General features: G+C 42.0%; 1 protein-coding gene and 3 long non-coding RNA genes across 4 annotated transcripts in view; 3 read left to right on the top strand and 1 right to left on the bottom strand.

Moving 5' to 3' along the window:
* The window catches only part of LOC146515921 (uncharacterized), a 496,024-nt gene that overhangs the window by 1,543 nt on the left and 468,212 nt on the right, over window positions 1-26,269 (top strand). The window lies entirely within an intron of this gene.
* The window catches only part of cdh13 (cadherin 13, H-cadherin (heart)), a 490,756-nt gene continuing 468,212 nt past the window's right edge, over window positions 3,726-26,269 (top strand). The window contains exon 1 of the mRNA XM_085165990.1: window positions 3,726-4,093. Within this exon, the coding sequence (XP_085022116.1) occupies window positions 4,049-4,093 (45 nt within the window). The 5' untranslated portion in view covers window positions 3,726-4,048. The remainder of the gene's footprint in view (window positions 4,094-26,269) is intronic.
* Window positions 4,100-23,182, top strand: LOC146515929 (uncharacterized). The gene is made up of 2 exons (XR_014875047.1): window positions 4,100-17,191; window positions 17,228-23,182. It is a non-coding gene; the product is annotated as an uncharacterized LOC146515929 (long non-coding RNA).
* Window positions 24,698-26,269, bottom strand: part of LOC146515925 (uncharacterized) — a 93,083-nt gene continuing 91,511 nt past the window's right edge. The window contains exon 2 of the long non-coding RNA XR_014875044.1: window positions 24,698-24,733. This is a non-coding gene — a long non-coding RNA (uncharacterized LOC146515925). The remainder of the gene's footprint in view (window positions 24,734-26,269) is intronic.

The raw sequence follows: 26,269 nt of genomic DNA, 5'->3' as shown, positions 1-26,269 counted from the left end.
CAACATTAACAGGATGCTTACATTAGAGCCTCTTAATGCAAGTTTAAGTTTCCGACAATGTGTGTAATTACCAAAATGTCAATTTTGGCCAGCGGTCATAGGTTCCTTCTAATAATATGACACGAAACTGGAATAAATGGATCCATGGACTAGAAGACTTTATTGAAGAAGGGACACTGATACGGCACAAACACCAAGCCCTCTAAAAAGCATCTGGACTAGCCCAGGTTAACCAATCAAAATGAAAACATAACCCTCCACACAAACAAACATACAATAACATTAGAACACATAACAAGCATATACATATTTCCAACACATACTATAAACAAATCAATAACATACTCTTCAACCATTTCTATCTAAATTAAAACCCTTCTTAAATGGTAAATGGCCTGTATTTGTATAGCACTTTTACTAGTCCCCTCTTAGTCTTAACCAGACTCCCCTAACCTGGCACACTGGTCTGCTCCAGCAGCTCATCAGCAGGTGATTGAGCTGCTTTTACTCTTTTGTTCCACATCCTGCAAGAAGCAACCAGGAAGGGTGAGTACTGCTAACACTTCTCTTTTTACACAGACCAAAAGTTTAGGTTACAGACAAATGATTAAATGTGAACAGCTCAAACTTTGGCTCCTTTCTGACACAGGTAGGATGGCCAGTCCCCTTGTCTTTTCACCTTTACAAGCTGTTACTTAAATCCTAAATCAAATAAACCTAATAAAGAATCTGTAACGTTTGTCCTGTAAAGCATCCACGGGACACAGGTGTGAGGACAGCAATACTTTTATTAATACTGTGGTTTTCAGTACTGGGACACAGTCACTCCCGCTCTCTGCTGTCACGTCTGCTCTTCCGCCTCTGACTGTCACTGAAGTGAGGTGTAACTCAAGGTTGCGTTTCTGGAAAAGTGCTCGCTGCTTCTCCTCGTTCGGTCTTGATCGAATTGATGGCAGCTGACAGAGACCGTGGCAGGGATCCTACTTTACTGTCTTTGCTTTTCTAGTGGAAGATCCCGTTGAAATTAGTAATATGAATCTGAATCAGCTTTACTGACTGTTTACATGAATGGAGCCTATAATGGTGACAATAGCAACATGAAACAGACAAAAGCAACACATGTTGCATATTTATGTGCAGTGGTGCAGAGTGTGAGGATGTTGCAAAGCATTAAGGAATAAATACAGCATGGATAACTTACTGTACATGAGGATGTACACGAGAAATGTAGTATTTATATTTTCCATTCTTGACTCGTTTGCCTCTTAACATTGTTGGTCTTTCCTCTCACATATCAAAAGTATTATTTTATTCTATGAAAACAGAAAAAAGAAGATAAACACTACTAATAATACACAATTTATTTCTTGAAAGACATAATTTCTTTATGTGGGACATGAGCACAAACATCCGTGTCCTTGGTTTTAATACCTTACTATATGCAGTTGCAGTCTTTTCCGATGTCAGGTGGAGGAAATGCAACCTCAGACAGACAACAATCAATCAGTCAGCGTTGCCACATCCTCTTTCACTGGCTGTATATTATCCTCCTATTTCAGACAACTGGTCCAACATTAACTTCTACTGTTGTTGTGCAGCTATAATTTTCCACCAAGTTGCTGAAAAGAGAGTGAAAAAGCAGTTAAATCAGTCAGCAGCCACATTTTTAGGTATCAAATCTGAATTATAGAAACATAATTACTAAAAAATGCTCAATAGCCACAAATATAACAAGTAGAAATTATATTTCTGAGGTTACAAAATCGAGTGTGGAGTATTTGAGAGTAATGAAACTGAACTGACGAGCTAAACCCACCGAACACACATTTCAGTCATGACTTGTTGATTCCACTTAGCCACGGCTTACAAACCCGAATATGACGCTCTTTGTGTCATTCCCATAATCTAAAATATGTGTTGATGATCATGAAATATGTGACAGGGAATGTTACACACTGTTTGACATTTTATTCTTCATTCAGCTGTGTCATTTTAATTGATTATACCAGCCATCTTCCCGCGGTCCGCAGCTGAATGTGTGTGATACAATCCCTATGCTTTTACTTACTGATAAATGACTATGGCAGAAATATTGTCTGGGAAAAGCGATTCCTCAGGCGTCACAACAATTCTTGCCCTCATTTTTCACATCCATTGAGAAACTGAAGGGAGGGATGTGACTGCTGCACTGAGAGACACTCACAATGACCCACAGCTGACTTTTGTGTGGGGCTAACCTTTTCCTTTTCTCAAATCATGATGGCTGCATGCAGAAATGTGTCCCATGTTACGATTGTTTAGGTGTAAGAAATGATGGATAGACTAGAAAGGGAGAGTAAAGAGAGAAGCTCTAAATGTTTCATTATCTCAGAGTTCAGACCCATCCATCTGTTTCCGCCTCTATGACTTATCTCTGTGTTGGAGGTTAGGGGTACTTTGCATGAAGATTAAGTGTGCTTTGTGACAATTGTGCCCATTAAGAAAGACTGATGGGCTGGTTTACAGACATCTGACCTTTGGGCCATAAAAAAGGTTCACTGAGGAACACTGAGGTCGACTGGCAGATATCTGAATCCTGAACATTTTTGTTTCTGCTGATAGTCAACTAAATGGCAGGATACATGCAGGCTTAAGCTAGTGCCCGACATGCTTTGTTCTACATCATCCCTGGAAGAACCAAAGGCAATCTCCCTACTCTATATTTTATGTTATTAGGGCTAATCGGCAGCAGGGTTGAATTCTAATGAGCCATCCTCCTCTTTAATAATTGTGCAGTAATTAATTGATTATTCCCACCTGCAAATTCAGAGGTCAGTCAGTTACACAACGGCATGACTTTAGCTACTGAGTGCTCCCCCCCCCTCCTCAAGGACACCTGAGCATCTTGTGTTTTAAAGTAAAAGGCTGGAGATGGAGTGAAGCCTCTCTTCTCTGTGGCTCTTCTTCTATGTGAAAATGTAAATGGGGCTTCTTTCATTCTTTCTTTTATTTCAAGGACTTCTTCAATTTCAAGCACCATGTTTTTCCAAACGAATGCTTCTCCAACAGGAGGTGTTGTTGTTGGAGACTTTTATCAGGTGTGGGCTTCGTTTTCACACGAATGCTTCCGAGAGGACAAAGAAAGGCTGGAGGGGTTACCCTGGCGTAAGAATAGAACAGAAATGCGCTTTTCAGGGTTTTTAGTTTAGAATAGAGCTAAAAAAAAGAAAGAAGGAGAAGCTGGATTGAAAGTAACATAAAAAGCAGTGATAATAAATTCGTCACCTACATGTGCAAAGGTCTGTTTTTTACATTTATAATGAACATACAGTAAAAGAAAACTCGACTTGGCTGCGGTGCGCATTTCTGCGCATGCTGAAAGGAGAACTGCAAAAATTAATTCCCCGCACAAATTAACAATTGATCGTTTAGCTAGAGGCGAGGAAACACGCTGACACGAATGCAGCTCTAAAGTAAGCTATTAAAGGCCGAATGAATGATTCATGTTTAGCAGCAGCAGCCTTCTTTGCTCGTCTTTCTATTTGGCTTTAAAATGTTTCATTACTGAAGTTTTTCAGCGCTGCGGCTTCGTGGCACGCGTGTAATAGAGGCGTCCCGTGCGCCACCGACACTGATGACAGACACCGTAAATAATGTTGAAAAGAAGGTGAATTACCGACACTATCGGGGCTATAAACCTGTCGCGCGTGAAAACGCGTCACGTTGATGAATCCTCGAAACCTGCGGCTGCACCTGCCCAAAACTCCACGAATGAAGCGGGTGTCGACGCTGACCCGCTGCTTGGATCGCGACGAACTCCCCGCCTCATCCCCCACCACTCCCCTCTCCGCCTCCCCCCGTCTCTGTCCTGCTCATAAATCTATTGGTCGTGGTCTCGCCTTCACTATCCAGCACTGTGCTGATCAGACTGCAGTTATATTTGGAGGAAGTTGGCAGCTGGCGGCTCGCGGCGAAAGGCTTTCCTCTCAGTGGAATTATGAACACAGCTCACTCTATCGCCCTGTCTTGAAGCTGTTTGTGTTTCGCACCCAGAGAAATTTTACCGACCATGGAGATTGGAGTCTGCGTTCTCTTGGCTTTTCTCTTCCACCAGGTAAGACAGACGAGATGTGTGCGCGCGTGTGAGGGATTTGGGGACTATTTCACGGAGACTGGGAGCGATCCCACGCTCTTTTTATTCCGGTCTTCCGCCTGGTCTCACCCGGGCTACCCTTGCGTGTTAATGGCGCAAACATATGTGTTGTCAAGTTTGTCCCGCGTCTGGAAATGGCACACGATGCATCACCTGCACAGCCAGGTCCATCCGTGCAAGTTTATTCCCGTTTAGTCCTTCTTGCGCGCGTCTGACTGTCATTTCGGGCTCCGAGTTTGGGGCAGAGGATATAGAGGGTCTGGCAGTGTGCGCGGGGTTTGTTCACTTTAGCAATGCCTTTCACATTTTGTCAAGAGAAAACAGGGGAAGGAGAGAAACTGGAGATGGGAGAAGACCGAAGCCGAGCGCAGGGTGTGTATCCTCTGTCTATGTGCAAATCACGGCACCAGCTCTTGTCTCCAGTCGCATCTATATTCCGCTCAGCCACCAACTTGAGCGTTTCTTTGGGCTTGTGAGGGTGTGAGTGTGTGAGCGAGAAGCACACAGGAGAAGAGGAGAGGAGGGAAAAGAGGGAAAGGCAGCGGGGGGTGTCAGAGACACAGAAAGAGGGGCAGTGAACTAACTTGGCCGCTCTGCTGTGTTGGGTATTTTTACTCAAGTCCACTGGTCTCTGCAGACGTGGGCTCCCTTGAGATATTTAATAAAGCCTTAATTCCCACTGCGATAGAGCCACTCGTCCGTTTGATCTGACTTTAATATGAAGAGAGGGAGCGGCAACTCGGAACAGCTGTTAATACCAGTCAAGTCTTTAGAGCAGGATTTCTGCACCAAACCTTCCTTTCGCCCTATTTTCCCCTGAAGAATCCTCCACCTGTGTGAACTCGAGCAAGAACGGATCCAGGTGCACAAACGCCTCTTTCCAGCCTTGATCTCTGACCTTCTCTTGCTGATGCATATTCATCCCTCCTGAAGATCATAACAAGTTTCCTTTGAAATAGTCGCTGTGGCTCTATTCGTGTGGCATCTGCAAAGGTTTAAGCAGCAGCTAATTTTTAAAGCATCCTAGCTCAGACTATTTCTAAACACAGCAACGATGCGAGAGCCCCGAAGCGTGCCAGGCAAACAGCTCATTTGGGAAACTGTGCTGTGCTGCTTCTCTCGCTCCTCTCATCCTGTGTGTCTCTTGCTCGCCCTCATCTCAGTATTGAGAGGCAGCAGAGCTCTGGTGCTATTTCTTGTTTGACCCGTGCAGGTTTAGTGCACACGTCCTGCTGTGCATTATATTCCCTTTTAATTGGATAAGCCATTGGTTGGTTTCTACATTGTAGTTCAATTTGCTTGTCTGCTGAGATTCAGGTTAATAGTGTCTACAGAGAAATTATTTAACTCCCTATTTGATTGATTAGGATCTTGCACGCCTATGCTGCGTCTACGTCTCACACACATGTTTTCATCTTTGTGAGAAGGCGTAGATTCACTTACTCGGATTTGTGTTTCCAAAAACCTTCAAACGTGCTTTCCTTTAGCCTCTGCAGCTGATGGACAAATATTTATGTTACAATCCAAATCTTTGCCCTTTCATCACTGACAGCTAAGGTATATATGCACGTGGAATCCCCAAAATATAAATCATTCAAGGTGAATCCACACAGACTAATGCAAACCAGTGAAAACAGAAACATATGACAGGACTGTCGCCTGCAGCGATTTTCTTCCCCGTCTGGCCAAAAACAAACCAAACAGATTTTTATGCAAAATGTGAGTTACAGTCGTCTACTTGACTCATCATCCAGATGAATAAATAAATATTCACAAACTTCTCTTTCTGTCTTGTAGAACAACACATGCTGCAGCGTTTAGGCTCAAACTAGTTTCTTTAGAGATTGTCAGACAGGTGGGAGCCAAACTCCACAGTAAGCTGCTGCACCCACCCACCACCCCCTCACACAGTATGCAGATATATGCACACTTTGCACTAGTAGCCCCCTCTTTGGTAATAAATCCCTGTTTTCCAGATCGAACGCTAAGCAGCCTCCTGGTGGAGCCGTGATTCACAATAGGCACAGCTGGGAGGTGCAGGTGCAACGATCCCCCACCCGTCCCCGCTTTGATTTCTCCTCCTTGTCTTCCTCCATCGACTGCCCCCCCTCCCCACCCCATCAAACTCGCTGATTAACCAAACTTTATCCACCATTTATTTCCTCAAACTGCCGCGTGCTGTTTCCTCGCCGCTCACCCGTAGATGAAGACGGTTTTACTGCAGTTTAAATTCCCGGGTTGGCACCTGGGCATGTCTGCGCGGAGATTTGCTGTCGTGGACGTTTACGGCTGCGGTGACCAACGGACTGTTAACGTTCCTGTTTAAGCCGCCGCCGGCACCGAGAGAGACGGGGAGGAAAGGGGGAGGTCACGGTCCCCAGTAAAAATGTTTAAAGTGTGCAGCTGAAGGCGGCGGCTCGCCGTGGTCTGCTGTTACTCATAGATGGGGCTGACCTTCACTGTGACAAACACACACTTACACACACACACATCGCATTTTATTCTTTTATCTCTTGCGTCTCTCGCAGACGCTCAGTTCTGGAGGCGGGTCATTGATCTAGCACGATCAAAAATAGAGGCCGCTGCCATTTCTGGTACGCTGGTGCGATTTATTATTCAGGAGCGCAGCAGCAGGTGTGCATCACGTCGCAGTCATGTTTCTGTTTCCAGCTCGAGTCCTTTTTAATCATATACAACACCAGGTTAGTTTTCAGATATCGAGGGATTAAATATGCAGCGTTCCTGTGAGCTTTCCTCTTTATGGACTGTACAGATGGAGCTCGTCACGTCCATCACTGGTTACAATCAATTATCCTTTCAAAAGCAGACCTCCAGCTAAGATCTTTTTCCTCACTCAAGGTTTCTTATGTGGAGCGTCTTTTCAGACCTGGCACCCCTCTGCTGCTAAGTGCTGTTTCGGTGATGGACTTTTTTATGATGGAGTCTAGTTAAAGAACGGAAGGATGACAAGTCACAAAGTCTAATGATGCCAGTCATTAAGGCAGGGTGGTTTCTTTCTTTTCGTTTCGCCCTTACTCACACTTCCCTGCTCTCTTCTCATTCTTCCCTCTTCTCGCGGCGCCGTCAGGTTTCATCTCACAGCCGTGCGGCCAAAATAAAGGGTTAGAGTTAAGAAAAATTGCAGAGAAGTTTGCAATCTTAGCAGCCTACAGAGGCAGACAAACAGCCTGAATAAAAGGAGCATGAAATGGTTCAAGTGAAAGCAGTCCAATAGCAATCTAGACTCTGCTGTCTAAATGTACCCTGGTGTTACTGTGCTTCTAACAATCAGCTGGTAAATAGGCTTTCTAGTGCGGGGCTTTGAGGTTTCATTCTCCTTCACGTTGTACTTATCGGTGCTCTTTCCTGGGTGGAAGCACGCAGCCGAGCGTGGTGTTAGAGTGCTCTTTGGAGATTTTTTCAGACTCTGCTGTTATTGACAGAAAACTCTAAAAGCTTCCTGTAAATAAAACACTCACATGTGCCCGTGCACCTGACCCACAATCACACCTGTTCACTCTTTCCTTGTAATGGGAGACTCCGAGTTTTTATTTATCCGTTTATTCCGTTTGTTCCCTCGAGACTGTGGTCGAGCAACATGCGCTGTAATGGGCTGTAAGGTCAAATGCTATCTTAACTCCAATGAGGAGAGAGTGTGACCTTTGAGGGGAAAACAGTCTTCTTCAATCTTCTTTCCCTCGACGTCGCCGCTGCACTCGCCGGAGGAAGGGAGTGGGTTAGAGGAGGTCGACGCGAGGGAGGATGAAGTGCAGAGATAGCGAGGGTAGTAATTAAAGTAAATATGTCCCCTTAGTGCTCCATTAGAATCTGCCTGCGTTTGATATAAGTGGCCTAATTATGCAAAACGCCATTGGACGTTGTGTAGTGTAATCACGAGATGTGCCGAGTGGGAGAGAAAAAAAGGAAATGTCGCGTTCGAGGACGGAGGATTAATGGTGCGTTTGTGAGTGGAGCGAAAGACTAACACAAACATGCACACGTGCACAAAAGGCCTCAGTAACCATGTGTGAAGGACAGCGGTGCCGTTGAACGCCGTCCCTCCAGTTGATCAAGCGTTCATCACAGTTTGTTCTCCTCTGTCAGACAAGCAGATGAACAAGCACAAAGATAAAGTGGCTGACAAAGAGCCATAGAGATGCTCGGGTCCAAGTGAGACGGTCAAGCCACGCCCCCTTCGTCGTCCACTATCAGCTTTAGCAAACTCTGTGCAACACGTTAGATTCAGGAGCTATTCACCCGTCTGTTTGTCTCGTTTCCAAAACATCCAGAGATGTCGTTCCCTCTCTCACACACACACACACACACACACACACACACACAAAAGCACAAGCATGGGTCTATGTTTGGCAAGAAGAGCGAGTTTCTTTTTTCAGCGTGATTGCGATGACTCCTCTCAGAGTGTGTGAAGCTGCCAGCAGCACAGTGGGTGTATTCATGTACAGGCTGGTACAGCGGCTCCTGTTTCTTCCACAAGAGTAGTTTTACAGATAATAGTAGCAGATGATGATACAGTAAGTTGCATTAGCCTCTGCTGCTGCCGTGCACTTTTTATTTAGTTCAACTAAGAGACGCGTTGCAGACGTTTTGCACAACACGAGGGCGTAGGTCATTAAAAAGCTGGCTTTTGCGTCGTTAATCACAGCCACAGGTGAGGTTTGCAAGCTGCACTTGATCTTTTAGGTGAGCTGCTCCCTGCTCATGTTTCTGTAGGTGGAGTTTGCAGCTACAACAGTGTGTCGCGAGTCACCAGTTCGCTAAAATGGTTCACTGTGGCTGTGTCCCAATTCAGGGTCTGCAGCCTTAAAGGCCGCATTTTAACCCTTTAAAGCCGGTCAGAGCAGCACGCTCTGTTTTGCGTAACTATTTTTAAATCCCGGTAGCTCTGCAACCACGTGAGCTAGTGCAATAATTTTTTTTGCATATGAAACCGGAGGAGTTGTACTTCCATCTTATGCCATCAGCTTGTCCTCGGTCACAGTTTCCTTCCACATATAGTTTTGCAAAAACTGCATAAAAAGCACTTGCAGCAACAAAAACATAATATTCCAGAAACACGCTTTGCCGATCCGATCAGCTGTTTGTAACACTTCCTACGTCCATCAGCGCGAACTATCGCATGTCCTGCCCGAAACCGGAAGTGACGTCATTTTCGCGGAAATGTAGTTTTTTACCATCAGGGCCTCATGAGCCTATACTGGTGTTTTTAAAAGTTATCTTTGACTTTATGACTTTCTGTGTGGTTTCTGGGATGCTTAGGACTCATATTGCACTGCTGGAAATAGTTTATTTTGATGCATATGCTGCTTTTTTGCAAATTTGCATTATAATATTTATTTTCGTTTTTCCTGCAGTGTATAAAAATTGGTGTATTTCAAAAACAAAACTATGAAGACACTCAAAATAAATTTCCTGTGGTGGGAAACTAGTTTGTGCAACTTTTTTGTATTTACAGTTTTGAGGGATAAGCCTCTTAAATTTCTCTAACTAGAAATATATGTTAAAAAAACAAAAACGATTTTCAATTTTTTTGTAGTTTATTGCACTTTTTTTGCAATTTATGTAATTACTATGCACTTAATGCAGACATATTATTAAAATCTGGGCTATAATGGTTGTATTGATGTATATCAACTTGAAATGCTCCCAAAAATGGCTCCACAGCATGTAAACATATAATATAAGCTCTGGCGGACTTGGTTCTATGGTCGGTCTTAAAGGGTTAAGGCCGATTACGTCACAGCGACGCGACGAAGGCTGTCCCAATTCGAAGGCTGCTCGAAATGCGGCCCTCAAATGCGTCCTTCATTTCCCTGAATTTTAAGGACGTGGTGGTGTAGACTTCGTGGCCCAACATATCCCAGAATGCATAGCGCGGCGGTGGGTGTGGATAATTTTGCCGGGAAAAAAACGGCGGATGAGGGGCGCTGAAGAGTAAACTTTAAGTAAGTACTGAATATTATGTCACTTATTTATGTGCAAATGTTTAATAACGAAGAACATTAAAACATTACTGTTGGCCACATGTCGGCAAAGTCATGTGACATTAGTGACGTTTGTACTAACTTGGTTTTAAAGCCTTTACTTTAAAATATACGCCGTTCAATAGCTGAGCTTAATCAGAGAATGATCAAAGCTCATGTAGAAACAAACAAACGAACAAAAGATTTTCTCCTTCATTTCTGTCAAACAAAGCTGTATGAAACGTTTCCAGCTGTTGGTATCATGGTTGCTAGGCAACCTGGGCAGCGCAGACCGTCCCATTTCACAAGCCTCGCACTTCTGGCCTTGGCGGTCTTTGAGTACGCGGCCCTTGAGGATCGTTGAGGCTGCAGACCCTGAATTGGGATACAGCCTGTAGTAGATACGAAGGAAAGACACACAAACTCTTGGTTCCTGTTTGCATTTTCAAAACAAAAGCAGATTTTAGTTATCTCGCTCCCATATTTGGTTGAAATGATCAAACTAGACGGAGCAGTGGGCAGAACATTCCCAATCTAACAGTGATCTGCTGTAACAAGCACCACGAGGTTTCAGGCTGACCTAGTCCCAGTTAGGCTTTACACACAAATGAGATGAGCACCAGTTCTTGCTTTTAGCAAGATTTTTAGATATTTTTTAATTAAATTTTAAGGAGGTCTTTAAAAATAGATGAACAGACGTTCATAAGTATGCGATGCACAAACTACCATATGCTTACCTTGCACTGTGCCCTGTGGATTCGTCTGCTGGCAAAAATGATGCAGATTATTTCCTCGCTGATAATGAGCAGTTTTTTTAAAAAAAAGCTCACTTAAACTTTGACATGTCTTTTAATATCTGCTTAGATATTAAAGCAACATTCATAATTTGTACAACTGACAACTGCATCTGAAATTTCACCTACAGCAGAGCAGAATTAGCAACATGGTGCAATAGCAGAGGAGAGCTCTGAACTCTCATGTGAACCAGTATAGCGTTCACAGGGATAAAGAGGTGCTGATTGGCTCGTCACCTTTGCCTTGCAGTGTGCCTGTACGTGCATATGTGTGAGATGAGTTTTGACACCGAACATATTTAAACACACAGTCTGGCGATGCAGTAATAAAACAGAACAGATTGATTTGTGTTGGTCCTGATTCATTATAATATTTTTCATGACGTTATCATCTCTCCCTGGCTGTGTCCTGTACACTCATACTTCTCCTGGTTGCCTGGATGATGAATCCAGTTAGAGGACAGTGTCTGCAAAAGAAAATAAACAGACACGTGAATAAATATGTGTCCGTGCACACGTGAAGAGATCACCTTGAGAGTGATTGTCTCAAATATAATTCGACTCTATGCAGACACATTTTGAAAGAGTAATTTTTGTGTCGATTTGATCAAAGCAGCCAAAAAGGCTGCACATGGCGTTAAAGCTGGATACAGGATGTATTATCACCTTGACTTTAACATTGTTCTTACAGCAGCAGTGGAGTCTGACTCTCTAATGCTCCACTTGGAGCACGATGAGATTGTTTGAAGGCATCAGCTCTACTTTACCTTCTCTCCCAACACGACTCTGGGGTTTTTCACTTCGCTCTGTGTTCAGCAAAGGTCTTTGAAGTAATCAAATCCCTCTCTGCTGTTAAACGGAAATGATAGCTAAGAAGGTTTTCTCGACTTTTACGAGAAATCACTACAGCTTATTCGCTTTATCCTTTTTTTGGCTTTGCTGCGAACAAAAATAAGTGGATTTCTTTTGTTCATCATCCCACTTGCACCTATGCTGCTCCCCATTTTTCTGATCTGAAATATCTCTAGTCTCCTTTTCACTTGGTAGGTAGACACCAGGATGGTTTTTGCATCGTCTGTTGGCCCAACTCAGTGATTCAGGAGGCATCAGGTGGGTCTGACGCATGCAGTACCACCCCTGCTGCCTAGATGGCAACAAAATGCCAGATATCCTCCGAACGAACGTCAGGGGTAATCGCCACTTAGATCCACTTAGTGTTTAAACTGCAGGTGTGACCGTGTAGGCGTGTACATTTGTTTTTGTGAGATGTTTTCCTATAGATGGATGCTGTATGGTAAGAGTGCTTTTTGCAAAGGTAGAGAGGCCATTTAAACCCCTGAACTCGCCTGTCAAGAAAAAGACAGGGATTCGAGGACTCATTTGAAGTGAGTGCACAAAGCACTATATTGGTGCCTACGCAGGCAGGTCGCTTCAAGGCAATTAGAATAGCTCTTCCCACTTATTGCTTTTGATGTCAGCATGTGGGGGAACGAGAGAGAGCCAACTTGCCACTGACAGAGGGGGCTGCCACCTCAGTTGAATTCCTTTAGACACAATTAATGTCGCGCTCTATTCACAGGTTTATCTCATATTAATGCAGGCAGGTCCAAGGCTTTGAGCTTACAAATGAATTAAATGATGGGGCAAAAAGAATCGAGTGGAAAGGAAAGGAAAGAGGAGTGCCAGTGGACTGGTAACAACGCTGTTATAATAATATTATAATATAATATAATATAATATAATATAAAACCATAATATACATAAAACACAATTACTTAAAATAAACCAATAAATACACAAACACTTTAACCAGTGCTTTCTCAGACTGGATGAGTAACGGGAACCACTCACTGTCGGATCTGTAAGTGCTAAAATTATACTGTTACTTGAACCATCCGGTCGTTCTCTAAAATTGAACATTAACTTTCTTAAAAGTGCTTTAAAAGTCCAAACACCCACAGCTACAAACATCTGGCTGGCACTACCACTTCTAGGTATCCTGCAAAGGATTCTCATCGCATCATTATATGCAACATGCAGCTTCAGCATGCTACATTGTTTGTAGGATGACCACAAGGGGGCAGTATATAGCGGTGTGCAATACGCTTTAAACAAAGAAACAAAGAAACAAAACAGAAACAAAAAAGAAACAAAGAAAGAGGAGTGCCAATGGACTGGTAACAACCCTGTTCGTCACAAGTTTAGGTTCTGGTTTTATTATATTTTGAAGATATGTGATCTCCCTTTAAGGTTTGTCCTTGTGATCTATCAAAATTCAAAGTTTGCACAATATGTAGGCCAGGAAACGCTGCAAGCTGCTCTATGTGACACTTTCAGTGCACTGCAGATTTGCATGTTCACAAAGCTTTCTTCATCTCAAAGGACGCCGTAGCATCAAAAACCTAAAACTTTAGCGTGAACCTTCTTTCCTCGTACTGATGCTAGAATCAGTGTTCCCACTACTTCCTGACCTGTCACCCTAATTTTGAAGTGATTATTTGCTTTACTGATACTTATCGCCCATGTTTTATGATCTGAAGACTCTTTCCAGGTGATCTCACACCGCCTCAGCCAGTTGTTGTTTGGGGAGATCCATGCAGGAGTTTCTTCCAGACCCAAAGTAATTAAAACATAGAGTTTAGGGCACGGAGCGATCCATCTGCATAAGTGCATGGATAGCTATTCGCAAGTACACTTAAGGGCTTTTGGTGTTGTTGGCTGTGCTGTGATCCTCGTGGGATGGCTGAGGCAGCAGTAATGAAGGTAAAGATGAAGCTGTGGCTTTGGCTGCGGTCTGGCGAGGCGAGAGCAGAGATTTCCATCCAGATAGCGTCTCCACCTCTTCACACTCACGCTGTAACGAACTCAAACAACTGCAAACTGCACGCTTGTCATTAAAGCTGATTGTAATCCTTCCCTGTGGTGAAAAACAGTCTCGAGATCCAAAGTTTTCACCTGACAGCAGTGATATGACGCGGGCTTGGCTGCCGCCCCTTTCATTATCTCGGCTTCACCCCTCTTATCAACTATAGGGGAGATGCAGTGTGTGCTATAGGCTTTCTGCCACGAGCGAGCTGACTGGATTTGATTTTCATTAGGATTGCATGTCTTCACTGTCACATCCTCTCCCCACCTCGTACGCTTTACTGGACACAATTTTCCGCTGCGGTGGCCCCCGTAGTGACGGCTTGGTTTTTCACGCCGCAGTAGAGTCACACCAGGTGGTCGGTTATCAGCGCGTTTACTATTACAGTCCCCCCTGTGGTTGACCTGCTCAGAAAGGGCCTTTCTACCTGTCCTAGACTCCCACTAGGAGACATGCTCTGCTGCAGCACTGGGACAAGCTGCCTGCAGAATTATAGAAGCTGGAGGAAGCTGTCACGAGTCAAACAAAGCTCTGCATAGAGCAGGGTTGGGCGAGCGTATACTAACGCACACACACACAGTTGACAGACATTTGAAGGCTGTTAAAGCTGAGACGAGCTCATGTTCCTGCTCCACAGAGGGACCGGCAGATCGATTGGGGATAATTATTTCTAATGGAGACACAGCAGGGAGGAGAGTGTCCTTTTTAGCGAAGCTACAATGTGTCCACACACGGCAACTGGAGTATTTCTTTATTTGTGTTTTTGAGAGACAAGAAACATGGTTGTTAAAACGAGCTGTTCTGTCTGATACTGTAGGAAACGTCACAAAAACAAGAAATGACAGATGCACATTTGTTTAAATAAAATAATATTATGCATTAAAATCCAAACCTATAATAATTATGTAGTAAAATTTAGGAAGATCACACAACGGTTCAGCTATACTTGAACCCCAACATTGCAAATTTGGCCACACCTAAAGTTTTTCTGATTTCTCAGATTGATTCATTTATTTATTTTTCAGCCCTGTGAAGCCGTTAGTGTCAGGATGACCCAGGGTTTTTGAGTTCATTATATTATTTATCATTTCTAGTCTTTGGTGTCTTTGAGTTCTGTCTTATGGTTTATGTCTCTGTCTTCTCTAGTTGCTCTGTCTCCCCTTGTCAAGTTCGCGTCTCTGTGTATCCTTAGTTGCTATATCCCCGTGTCCAGTCAGTGTCTGTCTGTCCTGGTCCCACGTCTCTGTTTCCTCTGTAGTGCCTGCATGTGAGTCTGTGTCTTTAGTTCAGTCTGTGTTATGTTTCCTGTTTTACTTTGAAAGTCCGTGTCTCATGTAAATGCGTCTGGTTTTGCTTCCTTTGTCTCGTTAGGCCTGATTTGCCCCAGCTGTGTTTCCCTCCTGTTACCCACTCCCTGATTGCTCCCCCTGTGTATTTAAGCCCTGTGTTTCTCTGTGTCGTGATCTACCCTCATTTATGCTGTGTGTGCCGGCTGCCTGCTCATGTAAGTTTATTTGGCTTTTTTGTTATGTTTTGCCAGCAATAAAAGCTGAGTTTAAAATACACCGTTGCCTCCGAGCGTCTGCACTTTGGGTCCTCCTCACCACCACTCCTGCCTGCACACAGCCCTGACCTGACAGTTAGCCTCATATTCCTAAAGAGAATCAAAAGTTACTAAAATTACAGTGAAAACATCTCGATTTAGATGGAGACAGAGAACAGACTGCACCTGACCATTAAACAGTTTATCAATTAATTCTGTGCCTCTGAAAATGGCAACAATGTAACCATTATATGTAATCCCAGAACAGTATTTCAAAGTAAAAGCCCGTGTGCTTACAGCAATAACTGAAGTATATTATCTGAAAAACAATCTCAACATCTTCGATGAAGTTAAACAGGAATCATTCAGCACAATTTCAGAGACAGATTTCAAAGTTTAAAGTTTGTGTGTTCTAAACCCCCAAACTGTTCCTCTTATACCTGACTTTTAGGACCTCCGAGCCTGTAGTTATGTTCATTATCAGTTAGAGCCCCTCCTCATTCTTTTCTTCTTCTTTGGTGCAGTCCTATAAATACAGTGTACCCCTTTTGCCTCTCCCCTTTTCTACAATTCCTCTGTGGGAGAGGTGGGTGTCATTTCTTTCCAACACTTTAAAACACACACATAATGCATATTTAGCCACCTGGATGTTTCTGATTTCGATTTTAGTTCAATTATTGTCATTATTAAGCCTGTTTTTGGTAGTTTTTGTTGTGTATCATAAATGTGTTTTAGGCGCCATAAATGCTAGCATGAATATATACTCCTTGCTAGCTTGGAAGTTGTGGTGGGTTGAGCTAACCCTCTTCCCCACTGTTTGTATTTGGTCGTAGGAGCTGGAGTGGGCAAAATATTTACTTGGAGGTCTTTCTTTCTTTTACCTTTTTTATCAGACACAACGCAGAATCACACCGGTTACATATACACATGCAAGTTTGTCTATATTGTATTGTTTATAGATTTGGACAGAGATCACGATTTATCTCAGTTTAGATTCCCGTTTTTACAAACACCTGTTGGTCTGTTCATTAACACATACGTGTAATCAGCCAATAACACGGCATCATTTGGGCATGTAGACGTGGTTAAGATGACCTGCGGTTCAAGAGCTTCACAATGAGGAAAAAGTTATTTAAGTAACTTTGAACATGACATAGTTGTTGGTGCCAGGTGGGTCTGAGTATTGCAGAAACTGCTGATCTACTGGGATTTTATAACAATCTCGAGGGCTTTTAGAGTTCTCTAAAAGTAAAAATATACAGTGAGGATTAAAATACCTCGTTTGATATCAGAGCTGATAGGAGGGCAGCGGTATCTCAGATAACAAATTACTACAACCAAGGAATGCACAAGCACATTCCTGAACACACAACATGTCAAAACTTGAAGAAGACCACACGACGTGGCACGCCTCGACTTCCACGGGCTCATATTAGGCAACGTTTGTCATCGTTTAAATGCCACAGCCTACCTCAGTACTGCTGACCGTGACCTCTCTTATATGACCACAGTGTACCCATCTTTCAGCTGAATAAACCATCTAAGAAACAGATTTCTTTACCAGTTTGAGATGATCATGACAACATGATGATGAGCTGCACAATCAGAGTGTGCGTCTGGGATGTGGTGCAACAGGAGCTCACGGACGTACGACTGACAAATCTGCATTAACTGTGTGAGGAAGTTTTTTCCCCAGTGTTGTATTATGTGAGATTTATTTTTGCATCAGTGATCAGATTGTTTATACAATTTGACCTAATTTGTATGAAAATAGATTCAAACAAATGCCTGGATCTGACTTGTAAATTGGCTTGAATTAACATAGCACCGTTTGATGATATTCTTCTGCATAGTCTCGCTCACTGACAGAAACATGTACATAACACACATAAAGAGGTTGTTCAGTGAGAGACACATTTACTGCAGTATACAACAAATGGATCATTTTGGTTGACTGTGCTATGCTGCCTCCAGTATTTAAACTTTTCTAAGTTCAGCTCAGTTTTATTTCTGTTTTTTATTGGCCCTAAATCACAATAACAGTCCCATCAAGGAGAAGGTAAAGAAAACCCACAACAATGAGCATGCACTTGGTGGCAGTGGGAAGAAACCTCCTACAGGACCAGGCTAGGGGAGAGGCAGCCATCCACAACGATGTTTTTTAGGGTGAAGGGAGCGAGACAGGACGGTCAGCGTATAATGGGAAACACTCAGCAGCCCAGGTCTATTGCAACAAAATTAAGGGAGGATTCACGGTCACCTGATCCAGCCCTAATTATACGTTTTATTGACAAAGACAGTTTTAAGCCTAATCTTAAAAGTAGAGAGGCTGCGTGTCTCCTGAATCCAAGCTGGGGCCTGGAAGCCTCCCATTTCTACTTTCAGCTACCTTAGAAACCACAGACAAGCCAGCAGTATGAGAGAAAAGTGCTCTGTTGGAGTGATATGGTACTATGACGGCTTTAAGATAAGATGGGACCTGATTATTCAAGATCTTCTATGTGAGAAGGATATTAAATTTGATATGGATTTAAAAAGGAGCCAATGAATAGAAGTCAATATGCTTAGTTTTTCCAGTCTGTCAGGACTCTCGCTGCAGCGTTTTGGATCAACTGAAGGCTTTTCAAAGAGTTTGTAGGAGAATCTAATAACACTGAATAATAATATTTCAGCCTGGAAGCAATAAATGCATAAACTAGTCCAGCATCACCCTGAATCAGGATGTTTCTAATTTCACAGAAAACTTCGAGAATCAGTCCTACATACATGCTTAATATGCACACTGAAGGACATCTCCAAGGTTCCTCACAGTGTTACTGGAGTCATCCAGACCAAGTATCTGCTTAGACAGCACGTTTCACTTTTATCTATCTTTATGTCTTCAAGACACTCGTGTAGTTTAAGTAGTTGCTGTGTTGGTGAAGTTACTTGAAAATAGTAATTATTTATTAATTACTGATTACTTCTCCAAGAAGTAATCCTGTTACTTTACTGCTTATTGTCAAAAGTGATTAGTTACTTTTAAAAAACACGATACACAACCTGAATAGGTAATAAATAGACCTTTCAGCCCAATTCTATTTTTCCTGCATAATCCATCATATAAAATTGAATCAAATGAAAAAGTCTCCAAGCACACCGTTGTTGTTCTTGTGACATTACCAATAAGTTTGATGTGTCACATGACCCTCTTCCTATTGGAAAAACAAAAGTTGTATCCAAGATGACCGACTTCTAAATGGTCACCATGGTCACCACCAGAGATGGGCAGTAACACGTTACTTGTAACGCGTTACTGTAATCCGATTACTTTTTTCAAGTAACGAGTAAAGTAAGGGATTACTATTGCAAAAACGGTAATTAGATTACCGTTACTTTCCCGTAGGAACGCTGCGTTACTGCGTTACTAAAACCGTGATTTTTTGCGAGAATGTCTCATGACAGTGACGTAAGCGAGTGCGACGTTTGTGACAACAGCTGTGTGCAGATCAACAATGGATCATATATCGAGTGCAGAGAGAGTATGAGCGTGCAGCGTTTAAAGCGTGGAAGTACTGACCTTACTTTGAGTTTGATTCCATAAAAAGTGACAAAAACATTAGTGTCCGTTGTGCGTGGGAAGAAAACTTCTTTTTACAGCGAAAAAAACCCCTAAACTTCCGAGCAAGCACCGAGTAGCTACGACGTAATGGGAAACTCACAGAGAAACTCGCAGATTCTTCCACTGACCGCTGCACACCTGCACCAGGGTAACCCTCCGCCTACCCCACTCCTGCTTTACAGGTGAAAATAGAGCAACAGGACCGCTAGTCTTTGACTTTATTTATTTTCTGCTGTGTTTTACTTGCATCTATTTGAAAGACTGAGTGTAAACACAAAATAAATCATCTTATGTGCAGAAAATAGGTTTAAATATTAAACTAATTTCTTCCAGTCAGAGAATGTTGCAGATAATTAAATGTTTGCTTGATGCATAAAGTTAAAAGATTAAAACTAATAAAACAAGTTTTAAAAAGAGACTTTTCCATTTGATTACATTTTGTATGATGATTATGCAGAAAAAGTAGAATTGGGCTGAAAGATCTATCACTTTATCACCTATTCAGGTTGTAAATTGTGTTTTTAAAAAGTAACTAAGTAATTAATTACTTTTGAAAATAAGTAATCAGTAAAGTAACGGGATTACTTTTTTGGGGAAGTAATTAGTAACTGATTACTTTTTTCAAGTAACTTGACCAACACTGGTCAAACTCCTCCCATCTTGAGGAGTTTGCCCCCTCAAATATACTAATGTGCCACAAACAGACTTTAATATCACCAACCATTCCCATGTTGTTACGGTGTATCCATATAAATGGCCCACCCTGTATTATTATTATTATTATTATTATTATTATTATTATTATTATTATTATTATTATTATTATTTTGGGAAGGTTGGATTTTCTTCTCTTAAAAATATCTATAAGTTTAATATTAAGTGATTAACAAAAGCTGAAATATTAATAGCAACCTTGGAGATTTGGTAGAGTTGCTTGTGATCTTGATCAGCATTATTCTCTGGTTCTCAGTGTTTTTACCGAAGGCTGATGAAAACCTGTAAGTAGAATTATATTTACCTTAGTGTCTCAGTCCTCTCGCCTTTTCCACGATGTGCAAGAAAAAGACGCAGACTTCTCCAAAACATCTCCCACTTGACAGATATATGTTGGAAGGCAGCAGTGACCACCGGCCACTTCCTGTAGTCAGCTGAGGGAAAGAGGAGCATTGTTGTTCAGTCCAAGCAGGCTACATTTTGAGCTTTTAAAGCAGGTGTAAACATGGCCCGTGGATGTCAGCTATCAGTTAAATGAAGCAGCTGCAATTGAGAAACAGAGAAGACTCGAATGCTATCGACAGAAAATCATTTCTGATTCTTTAACTGAAACACTCGACATTCACCTTTTCACTCCGATATGTGCTCATCGGAAACTATCCTGCAAACAAAATCAATTCCAACATGTCTTTGATTTTGTATAAGCGTGCAGCTCGTAGACAGTGTTGGCCATCACAATCATATTTACTGCTCATAATTACAACATTTTATTTCTCAGCATTCAATCAAACACATTCCAGAAACCAAATGCACATGTCAAGTATTTGACTCCACCACAGGTGCTCCTTGATAACTCTCAACATCAAAAGCTCAGACAATTTATTCTCTCTCGCCGTCTGAATGTGAAGAGGCATTATTAGCACTTTGCTTTGGCAGTGGGTGGGTGGACTCTCCTCCTGCTGCTGCGTGCTCAACTTGGAAAGTAACTCGACTTAACTAAGAAGTGGTAATAAGTGTGTGGGAGAGCAGACATTGACATGCAGTTTCCAAATTCTGACACTAGATCATATTTTATTCAATTTTATTTTTTAAGTCAGTATTGGATATTTACAATCGCCACTAATTTTGTGCCTGTGAGTAGAATTTACATGAATAATGCAACGATTGCTGTTTTTAGTTTGCATGAACGGACTTCTTTCGATTGCTGTTCTTGCGTTTACTCTCAGTATTTCTTTGTTTGGTTGTTTGTTCGTTTAAATTTTCTGTAAAAGTAATTGGCTACAAACTGCAGAATGAACACTTTCATGTTACAATGTTACAGGCTGGTGCTGGCAATGGCCTCCGAAGCATGCAGACCAGTTTTCTGTTCCACCCCGAAACACTACATCTTTGATTTATGCCCCATTGTACGTGTCTTTGTTAGACTCTGGATCATCATGATTTTAAGGGCCTCCTTAGGACTTTGTATCACATGCATGTGGGTCACACACGAAATCCTTTCTTTTTCCCATCAGAGGAAGAAAAACCAACAAAACTTATTGCACATTTGTTTGACACAGATGATTTTGTTAAGAGTTGTAGACTACATTCACATGTATACACGTTTGGATGTAGGATGTGCTGATAAGTGTCTCTGGACGAGTGTTTCCCTGTGTGGTGTTCTGGGAACTGGCAGTTGGAGTGGACACTGTGGGACATTTCTTTTACACATCAGGTAGATTCAAGCATTTGACGCCACACCAGAAGCAAGACGAAGAAATTGGTTGAACAACTAGAATAGGGTAACTTTTTCTGGAGCAGTGAAGAATACAGATATTTACAGACTCATCACCATCAACTTGTTTCATTCATTACTGTTCTTACTGTGGTCGATGTTACTACTCTATATCACTCGTTGTGTTACTCTGTATCTCACAGAAAACACTCTCGAGGTACAGCCTCTTAATTTCACTGCCAGTTCAGCTGAGTGTTATTTATATAGCATCAAACTACAACATGAGTCACCTCAAGGCACTTTATATTATAAGGTGAAGACCCAACAATCTAGGGCTGGGAATCGTCACTGATTTCTAGAATCGGTTCGATCAACGATTCGATTCGATTTGAATTGGAGAAATTTTGCCTCAGACAGTGAGAAACATTATAATTCTGATCACTTATCAGTACATATCTATAAAAAGAAAGCTGACACTCTTTGAGACGTTATCAAAGGTGTGAGCGTCACAGCAGATTCTTTTGTGTCAAAGTAACTTAGGATAAAGCAGAAAAACAAGTCGGTTTTCCTGGTCTGGGTTTTTATAGCAGATGACCCTGACGCAGTTCATCTGCAGTGTTACCTTCATCTTCCTATTTGGAAGGCAGAATTTCCGAGTTCTGAGTACAATCGAAAGCACCACGACTGCAGTTTTCGTGTTGGATGTAAAAAGCGCACATGACGCTGTGACGTAGGCTAGAATCATGGCGGCGGTCAACGACGGTCCAGGCGTGGGATTTCTCTCGTGGAAATATGCACATTTCCCTCGGGATGAATAAAGTATTATCAATCAATCAATCTATCAATTATTTTTCCTTCCTATTGGTAGGTGGCACAGTGCACTGTGGCAGGATAGTGCTAACATGTAAGCAAGCTAGAAGACTGGCTGGTATCCAGTTACGGAAGCAACACATTATTAAAAACACAATTCTGAGTAAAACCAAAGTTACTTTCCCTAGTAACTAGTTACTTTGAAAGTAACAAGTAACTAGAAGTAACTAGTAATGTAACTAAGTTACTAATTTAAAGTAACTTACCCAACACTGGTAATAAGTAGGGGTGGGGTTTGATTATCGATTTAGAGAGAGAGAGAAAGAGAGAGAGAGCTCTACATGAAGTGTGATTTTTATCGTGGTGGAAGCAAAACAGCAAAAGTCAGAGGAAATCAGCGAGCTGTCGGCTCTCAGCCCTGACGGCGTGTCCGCGTACGTGCCGTCAGGTGAGAAAGGCGACAGCTCGCTGATTCGGGTGCGTTGGGTTTCGTGTTCCTGCTCTCATTTACTGTTTTAGCTGTTTGGTGGTTGTAGAAATTTTGTGAGGTTTAACCTGAGATTCTGGCGTTTTAGGCAAAAATAAATTTATATTTAAAAATCAATTCAGGATTTTAATGAACCGATATCACGTTATCCAAGCTAGAATCGATTTTAATCGAAAGATCGATAATCAAAACCTACAACAATCAGCCTTTATGAGCCAGGACTTGGTGACAGTCGGAAGGAAAAGCTCAGTTTTAACAGGAAGAAACCTCTGAGGGTCAGGCTCAGGGAGGGGCGGCCATCAAATGGTTGCGGTTGAGATGGGACGGAGATATCATCCATGTTTAAGCTCTGATCGTCTCTGACTTTATCAATACTTGGAACTTACTGGGAAAACACTTACTTTTGCCACCTTTCACCACTTCTCTAAAACTTGTTGTTGCTCCAGATTTCTTTGCCTGGTCTTTTCTCATATTCTCTTATTATTTTTCTCTGGTTACAAAATTTATTCCCATCTGTGCAAAAAACACAAGAAATAAAAATAAACACAATTGAGCTGCTTTACATTCATCACACAAAATGACCCATCTGTCCAGCTTCTTTATCCTTAATGTGGTTAAAGATGCAAAGTGGAAAAGACAAAGAGTGGAGCTTAGAGGAGACTTAGAGAGACTAGAGAGTGCAGGTAATGATAGTGGATGGAAAGGCGAGGCAGGTGGTGAATGCAGAGAAAGTAAAAGCAGGTTTGAAGTAAAAAAAAAAAAAGAGATATAGAGGAATTATGGAAGACGGAGCCTGTTTGGCAGCATTCATGTGTGGACTGTGGGTGGACGGGGTCGCTGAGTTGTGGCTTTGAAATGGGTCCTGACAGAGTCATTTCTCACGTGGAGATTTACCCAGGCTTTTTCCAGAAGTGGGAGGACGAGACTGAACGACCCTTTCCACTTGTCATGAATATTTATTTGGTGAGAGTGTTCACAGGCTGCTGCATAGAATGACAAATCGTAGTCTCCAAAGCAACTACCTATATTCTGTCCTGTTTATTCCTCAGCTCGTTCCACCTGTGACTGTTTCTCGTCTAATCAGATCATATTTTTTACTCACTTGTTTGTGTCTGGAGCATTTGGACAACACTCACTCATAACCAAACAACACGAAGAACCGAGACTTGCTGCGAGGGTCTAGAAATCACACAAAATCAATCACATGCATGACTGAATGATTGGCGTGTTGGTGTTGTTTCCATACACAGAGTCCAAATACAGTCGACTTTATTGAGACATCTTTGCTGTAAAATGTTTGCAAAAACACGAAGATGAGAGCAGAGTGATGGATTTTGGGGGGAAGAAAATGAAAAGTGTTTAAAGCTAGAAAAATGAAAAGGATGTAAATCAATTTTCAATTTCATGCACATCGACACACCAACATATGAGTCGCTGTACAGGAGACAGTACAGCACAAACTGCTCTGCCACATGGACACATGTATAAGATATATACACGCACACAGTCAGATGCTTTAAATATGTCTGTTCTCTTTATTCATGTACTTTTTCATTCATAAACTCATGTTTATCTATGGAGCCCTCAATTTTGCTTATCTCGTCTCTTCTCTAACTACGTGTTGATTATGTCTGTTTAATGTTTGGTGTATGATAGAAAACCATGAATGTATTTGCAACATTAAACTTTCAGGCTAGGGCTGGGCGATATGGCCTAAAATTCATATCACGATATAATTTGAAGCATGTGCGGTAACGATATATATCATGATATATTATTTTCTTCTGTATAACGTATTTTCCACTCTATAAGACTTAAAATCCTTTAATTTTCTCAAAAATCGAGAGTGTGCCTTATGTATGAATTCTGGTTGTGCTTACTGACCTCTAACCGATTTTGGCAGAAATCTGTTAAAAATGTTTTAGTCCGACTTTGCTAAGCTACGAAGCTGCACTGCTTGATGGATTGTCAGAGCATTACAGCTGCCGTAGGGAGGAGCTTCACAGAGAAATCTGGGTCCTAAACTCCGTCCTGTTCAGGTCCCAAAGTCAAACGAACACTAAGAGTTAAAAACTGTCTAAATTCTTTCATCTTTAATTAAATCATCAGCGTTGCTGCTTTAGCAGGTGTAACAATTAAGTTTTACATCCATGAAAACAGAATTTATTAAATTTAACAGGAAGTTAGAAGTTAACAGGAAGTTAGCTCGCTAGTTTCCACATAAACATTTCATACCATGTTCTGACAGAGATTTTTGAAACTAATTCAAACGTACAGCTCTGCTATCACTTCCAACATAAATGAAGACAAAAATAAACAGCAGTGACGTTTGCAGGGTTACTGAAGTTGAGCTAGCTGGTAGATAATGTTGTGCTACGTGATTGCTAGCGACACCTATGTTAGCATAACATTAGCACAGTGAAGCTGGAGGATGAACGCTAACTTTTTTCCACTCGATAAAAGTTAACGTGAGGGATTCTGGTGGTTTGGGACAAATGCAATCGCACAGCAGGATGCTGTAAACGGGCCAAACGTCAGTCAGAACAACTGAGATTATTCATCCACAATATGAGGTTAGTTATTAATATACTGCAACAACATGGGAATAGAGCAGCTGCGAGAGAATTCAACATTAATAAATCAATGTTACGGAAGTGGAGGAAGCGCAGTTTTTGGCTTTCCCCATATTTCAAAAGTGCTTCATCTCTTTGCTGTGACTGTCGGCATAATTTGCAGATGATAATGGTTTTGGCTGCTGCGATGCTTTCGACCAAAACAGGCACAGCTTGATGACATCATCAACATGCGCTATCCCGATAGAGCGATATAGCCAAATTTATATCATTTCTATCGTATATCGTTTCTATCGCCCACCCCTATTTCAGGCCATAAAACTAAGTGTCACATTGATCTTTTGCATGTCTTTTATCCACATACGAATCACCCGAAATGACAGGAAGTGGCCCTTTTTTATGATTTCGATTGATTCCAATGGTTTGTGTAGTTTCTGCTTCAAGTCAATGTTTTACTTTTATATCTTTTCATATCTGCACAGACTAACAGGGATCCTCGATTTTCCAGCAACCCTCCATTACCCAATATGGGAGAGCTCCCATAGCACGAAATGAAATGGCCTTGTTTACAGAGCCAGACTTGTCCTTTATGGCTTCAGACGGGCGAGCATAAACCTCTAAATGCCAGAATCGAAATCTCTCGCGCACAACGTTGGTGTACGAATGTGGCTCTCGTGCAGGATTTCAAACATTTTCCTCGATCATTATCACAGTCTCAGCCGTGCTCTCATAGAAGCCATTGTGTTCTCTCAACAGCCCTTTTATTATCATATTACAGCTATGACTGCAGAGATTTGGAAGGAGATTTGGATTCAGGCGAGATCATCTGTCTGCATGCAGGCGTTCGCCAGGGCACTGCAAGCTGACTGAACACGGCACAGTTGAAAAGTTGAGACTGAGCTCATTATTTTGATGCCTTCTTTGGCTCTGATTTTTAACGTCAGTCTTTGGTATCAATTGTTTTTACTTGCATGCAGACCAATGATAGTTGCAGCTTTGATAAAAACAGATTGATGATGTTTTGCACAAGGAAATAGCTGCTTAAAGAATAATA

Source organism: Neolamprologus multifasciatus, chromosome 7 (genome assembly GCF_963576455.1).
Source record: "Neolamprologus multifasciatus chromosome 7, fNeoMul1.2, whole genome shotgun sequence".
Classification (NCBI taxonomy): domain Eukaryota; kingdom Metazoa; phylum Chordata; class Actinopteri; order Cichliformes; family Cichlidae; genus Neolamprologus; species Neolamprologus multifasciatus.
The sequence above is the reverse complement of the archived record's forward strand: the minus strand, read 5'-3'. Positions and strand labels throughout refer to the sequence as shown.